This window comes from Mustela nigripes, chromosome 14, assembly GCF_022355385.1.
Source record: "Mustela nigripes isolate SB6536 chromosome 14, MUSNIG.SB6536, whole genome shotgun sequence".
Taxonomy (NCBI): Eukaryota; Metazoa; Chordata; class Mammalia; order Carnivora; family Mustelidae; genus Mustela; species Mustela nigripes.
Genome location: NC_081570.1, coordinates 26,980,767 through 26,986,766, shown reverse-complemented (window position 1 = coordinate 26,986,766; position 6,000 = coordinate 26,980,767). Strand labels below are relative to the sequence as shown.

General features: G+C 43.4%; 1 protein-coding gene across 1 annotated transcript in view; it reads left to right on the top strand.

Annotated features, from left to right (window-relative positions):
* Window positions 1-670: 670 nt before the first annotated feature.
* CLSPN (claspin) overlaps window positions 671-6,000 on the top strand; it is a 32,291-nt gene continuing 26,961 nt past the window's right edge. The window contains exons 1-4 of the mRNA XM_059377242.1: window positions 671-811; window positions 3,732-3,840; window positions 4,361-4,806; window positions 5,406-5,576. Of these exons, the coding sequence (XP_059233225.1) occupies window positions 788-811; window positions 3,732-3,840; window positions 4,361-4,806; window positions 5,406-5,576 (750 nt within the window). The 5' untranslated portion in view covers window positions 671-787. The remainder of the gene's footprint in view (window positions 812-3,731; window positions 3,841-4,360; window positions 4,807-5,405; window positions 5,577-6,000) is intronic.

Below are 6,000 nucleotides of genomic sequence, written 5' to 3'. Positions count from 1 at the left end.
GAGAGAAAGAGAGAGAGCACAAGCAAGGGGGAGGGAAAGAGGGAGAAGTCAACTCTCCGCCAAGCAGGGAGCCCCATGCAGGGCTCCAGAGGATCCTGGGATCATGACCTGAGCCAGGGCAGATGCTTACCCCTCTGAGCCACCTAGGCACCCTCAAATTAACTTTAAATAAAATTGTAAAGTCTATCCAAGGATATTCTTTGGTATCTGAGCAGCCCACAAAACTCTTCTTTGTCGATGTCGGGTAGCGTGAATGCAAGGTACGAGAAGGAGCAGGTAGGATCTAGCTGCTCTAGGGATGGAGGGAGGTCTTGGAGAAAATCCCCACAGGTACCTTCGGTTGCCCTGGGATCTTCTCTTAGTTCACTTCCCGCGTGGAAGGCTTACTCCTCAAAATGCGCTGCGGCAAGGGCCAAAGGTCAAAGGCCACCACTCGCCTGGCACTGCCTTACGAGGTCAGAGGGCCCCTTCGGCCCGCAGACGCGATACCCCCAGCCTCCTTTAGGTTCAATTGACTGGAGGAGCCGGGACCCGCCAACCCAACCCAGGTTATACGGGCTGGACTGGCGGAAGGCGCTTTGTGATTGGTAGGACAGTGTGGAGGGCGTGGCCTCATGTAGAAAGACTCCTCGGGATTGGTGCGAATCGCTAGGGCGGAGCCTCCACTCCGGCTGGGCGCGAAAGCTCGAACAGTGTCGCCTGACTGGAGACGGCGGGAGCAGCTGCACCCCGGCTAAGAAACTGGAGACCTGCTCCGTTACAGCGAAGCGCCGGGGAAGCCGGAGTCATGACCGGCGAAGTAGTTTCTGAGGTGAGTTCGTGCACAGATCCCTGTCCACGGCTCCAGAGGCCTGGCACCGAGGAGCGGTGTCGGGTAGGGGTCGAGCCGGGCGGAGCGGGTCGCGGACGCTGGAAGGACTACAGCTCCCGGCGTGCTCTGTGTAGGCGCGGCGCGCCGTCGGGCCTGGCGGGATACCTCCGCAGCCGGGTGGGCTAGCGACCTTGCGGTCCAGTTTCGCGCTGGGCTTCCCGCCCCTCGGTGGGCTCGGCGGCGTCGCTTGTGGCCCCTTCGGCGCGCTCTGGCGGCCGCCAGCGGTTCCTGAGCTGGCCCCGCCCGTCCGGCCTCCCCTTTGGCGCGTTTCCTGCCGCCGGGGCTCTTCCTTGTTCAGCTCCCCAAAACAGAGGCAGGCCGAGGCTGACCTGGGCCGCTGGGTTGCGGGGCTGGGTTCCCCGGAAGTGGACGGCGGGAGTCTCTGGGAACTCGGAATTGAGTTTGCAAGAGGGCTTTGAGGTCATCGTACGGGACCCGGAGAGAAGCTGCAGTCTCGGGGCTTCCCGGCTGGTGGCTGGTTGATCGCTGGGGGGACTGGGCATGGAAGCATCTGTTTTCAGACCCGTGTTCTTTCCTGGGGCGGGACTGGGGTGAGACACTAGCCTTGGGGGCAGAATTTCAGAGGGCTCCCCCAAACTCCGTAATTGAGATAGTATTTTAATGCAGTATTTTTAAAAAATAAAGTAAAACCCTGCAGTTGCACTACTCCACCTCACCTTCCTCTAATCCTGGCCTTGTTTCCAATAAAACTTTATTTATAGAAGTAGTTGGCCGACCTCATGAACCATAGTTTATCAATTTGGTCTTTTTTAAATACTGCACTAAGATACTATCTTGATTACTGAGGTTTTTGAGACTTGACTCTGTCTTCACCCTGTTCCTGGCCCTGATTGTTGCTGATACTGGTACAGATTGCCTAGAATAAAGTGATTCAGAGCAACACCGTGTACTGAGTTATGTGGTTACCTAAACTCAGTTTCAGCATCCACAAAAAAAATCTTACTGCTTTGGATTGTTGAGAGAAACAGCAGCACATGCATGATGATCCTCAGTGATTTCTCAGTACCTGTTACCTTTGGTTATTATTTAAATAATGGTACCAAACATTTAAATCAATTTAATAATTGTTTGAGAAACCAATAAGATGGGTAGTGCCCTACTACTTTACAGATGTTAATATTTACCCTCCTATTATGTCGATTCAGAGCCCTAAGAACACCAAGGATGTAGGAGATCTGGCCTCTAGGATCAGCCTGGTCACTAACTGGTCAAGTCACCTAACACAGCAGTCCTACTTATATTTTTTACTTGTGACTTTTTTGAAACATTTTTTTTTCTCTTTATTTTAAGATTTTATTTATTTATTTGACAGAGAGAGAACACAAGTAGGCAGAGGTAGGCAGAGAAAGAGGCAGAAGCAGGCTCCCTGCTCAGGACCCCGAGATCATGACCTGAGCCGAAGGCAGAGGCTTAACCCACTGATCCACTCAGGTGCCCCTTACTTGTGACTTTTAAAATGGTTTTATTTGGAAAATTTCAAACATAAACAAACACAGAAAGGCTGGTATAAGGAACCTATCACCTAACTTCAACAGTTATCAGATCTTATCAATCTTATTTCATTTATAGTCCCACCCACTTTCCCCCCTCACTGGATTATTTGGAGGCAAATCCCAGACATCATTTCATTTACAAATATTTCATAATGCATCTCTAAGAGAAGAGCTTTCCAAAACAGATAACCAGAAATATTATTACCACACCTAAAAAATTTAGAATTGTTGCTTAATACTAAATATCTAGTGTTCATATTTCATTGACTCATATGTATACTTCCAGTTTATTGGAAACAGGATCCAAAGTCTGCATATTACAATTGTTGATATGTGTGTGTGTGTGTGTGTGTGTGTATCTTGACTCTACATAGGTCCCTCTCCCTTCTCTTTTTTTCTTGCTGTTTACTGTTAAGGAAGCACATAGTTTTTTTCTATAGAGTTTTTCACATCTGGATTGCATCTCTGTGGTGTTATTTAACATGTCGTTTGAATACACTGAGCAGTAGTTCAGACAGAATATGTGTAAATGCTTGATTCTTTTTATTTACGCACCATTACTTTTTATTTACGCAAATAAAGCCATTGGTTCTATAGCATTCTTCAAAGGTGAACAATGAATTTTTGTTTTTTTGTCCAGCGATTTTTTTTTTAAGATTTTATTTTTAAGTAATCTCTACATCCATCTTGGGGTTCAAACCCACAACCTGAGATCAAGAGTTATATGCTCAGGGGCACCTGGGTGGCTCAGTGGGTTAAAGCCTCTGCCTTTGGCTCAGGTCATGATCCCAGGGTCCTGGGATCGAGCCCCACATTGGGCTCTCTGCTCTGCAGGGAGCCTGCTTCCTCCTCTTTCTCTCTGCCTGACTCTCTGCCTACTTGTGATCTCTATCTGTCAAATAAATAAATAAAAATCTTAAAAAAAAAAAAAAGAGTGATATGCTGCACTGAACCAAGCCAGCCAGGTGCCCCTTGTCCAGTAATTCTTTTTTTTTTTTTTTTAAAGATTTTATTTATTTATTTGACAAAAAGAGATCACAAGTAGATGGAGAGGCAGGCAGAGAGAGAGAGAGGGGGAAGCAGGCTTCCCGCTGAGCAGAGAGCCCGATGTGGGACTCAATCCCAGGACCCTGAGATCATGACCCGAGCCGAAGGCAGTGGCTTAACCCACTGAGCCACCCAGGCGCCCCGTTGTCCAGTAATTCTTAATGTCACCCTTCGTTGAACCACTGTATTGGTGCTTTCCTTACTTCAGCCTTACAATCCTATGATGATTTATGTATCATTATGTACTTAGAGGTTTTTGTCCCCAACTGACTAATGCAAAGTATGTTCTCATTTTCTAGGTTCACCTAGAAATCAGTGATTCAAAGCTCATTTCACAGGAAGAAGCCAATAGTCCTTCAGACAGTGGACAAGGCAGCTGCGAAACCATTGTATCCTTGAGTGACGGAGGTTTGTAATAGTGATTTTGTTTTTAGGAATAGAGTGTGGGCCTGGATTGTAAGTGGGTTGGAATTAATTTCGTTATTCTTTTGGTTTGTTAAATTATTAATGCCTAATCTTGTTATCTTATTTAGTATAAAAACAAAATAGTAGTGCTTGTACCCTTTTGACATTAAGCATTTCTGTAATGGTATTGAATGTATAAAATGTTTAGAAGCTACCACATTGCCTTGTTGAATGCATTCGTCCTTTAATAAAAGGATTTTTAACACCTGCCAGAAGAATTAGAACAACTTTACACGTTGTAAATATATATAATTATTTTTCTTAGTAAGAGACATTTTTCCAGGGAAAATGTTTTTCAAAACCTATTTTTAGATTTACTTTGCTACAGTCAGTTCTTAGTGGTAGTTACATAATTTCACAAGGTGACATAGCACATGGATAATTGGATGTTTTTGAGAAGCAATGGGACTAGGAGGCGGGCCAAATGACAGTAGACCTCTAAAAAAAATTATGTTTTCTCCAGATTCAGATGAAGAGATATTCGTGAGTAAGAAATTGAAAAGCAGGAAGGTGCTACAAGACAGTGATTCTGAGAGAGAGAACACAAATGCCTCTCCAGAGAAAACTCCCTATGACAGTGTTGAGGAAAATAAAGAGAATTTATATGCCGGAAAAAGTGGAAAAGTCAGAAGGATTCATAAAACTCTGGCAGACAGTGCTGAAAATGACATCGAGGAGTCTTTGTATCAGGAAAACCTTGAAACCCAGGTGATGCTTTGCTTAGAGCAGAGTCTCCAATCTGAAAACTCTGTGGACTCCCCAGTTGACAGAAAGATTTCCAAAAAACTCAAACATGATAAAGAAGGAACTGAAGGAAAAGCAAAAGTAAAATCAAGGAGAAGACTTGAGAAAGAGGAAAAAAAGGTGGAAAAAATCAGGCGGCTAAAAAAAAAGGAAACAAAAAATGAGGTATATTCAAGAGAATACATTTGTTCTTTCTAAGACAGATGAAGTTAACATCTTAGAAAGAGTTGCTTTCAGTTCTTGGGTTTTTGCACTCAGAATATAGCTTTGAGTTGATTGTTTTGCATTGTGAGTAATGAGAAAAGTAATTTAAACTTGTTGGTCTCATTCTCCATTTTGGATAAATGGACACTTCCAAATTAATAGATTTCTGATTTTCTTTGTGAGCACATGGATTAATTGCTGCCTCTGTTCTAATGAAAATTAACTTTCAGAGAAGAGTTTTTTAGGTATCCATAAGTCAAGTCTTATTTGCTAACTAGAGAAACCATCAAGTTTTATAAAGTAGTTGCTTAATAAGTATTTAATTGATTCTTCAAAAAATATATATACTGTTTACTAAGTTAGTTTAGGACACTAAAATCACAGCATGAACCTCAAAGGAAAATTGTGGGTAGGAACCAGAGAGAATGTTCTAGAATGCCATATATTTGTCTACTGATGGAATATGGGCTTTCTATGCCTTGATCCAAATTACCTTATGATGTTGTGAAATATTGGAGTTTGGGTGATTGGATTTTGCTTTTTCTTTATGTATCATCCAGGAAGATGATGTAAAACAGCCATTTAATGACAGTGGCTGTCTTCTTGTGGATAAAGACCTTTTTGAAACTGGGCTAGAGGAGGAGGAAGAGGAAAATGACTCTGCATTGGAAGATGAAGAGTCATTAGAATCAATAAGAGCAGCTGTGAAAAACAAAGTAAAAAAATACAAGGCAAGTAAAAGATGATTGCAGAAGAGCTAACCCACTGCTTCTAACTTTTGCTTTATCTTCTGATTTACTGTTGGAACTTTTTTTTTTAACTGAAGAAAAACATGTGGCAATTGATGTAGGTTTTTTGGTTGTTAATTTTGGAATCAGACAGTACAGGGGATAGACATGCTAACTTGTGTGGAAGCTAGTATTTTTTTCTTTTCTTTTTTTTTTTTTTTTAAGATTTTATTTATTTATTTGACACAGAGAGATCACAAGTAGGCAGAGAGGCAGGCAGAGAGAGAGAGAGAGAGGAGGAAGCAGGCTCACTGCTGAGCAGAGAGCCCGATGGGGGACTCGATCCCAGGACCCTGAGATCATGACCTGAGCGGAAGGCAGCAGCTTAAGCCACTGAGCCACCCAGGCGCCCCAGCTAGTATTTTTT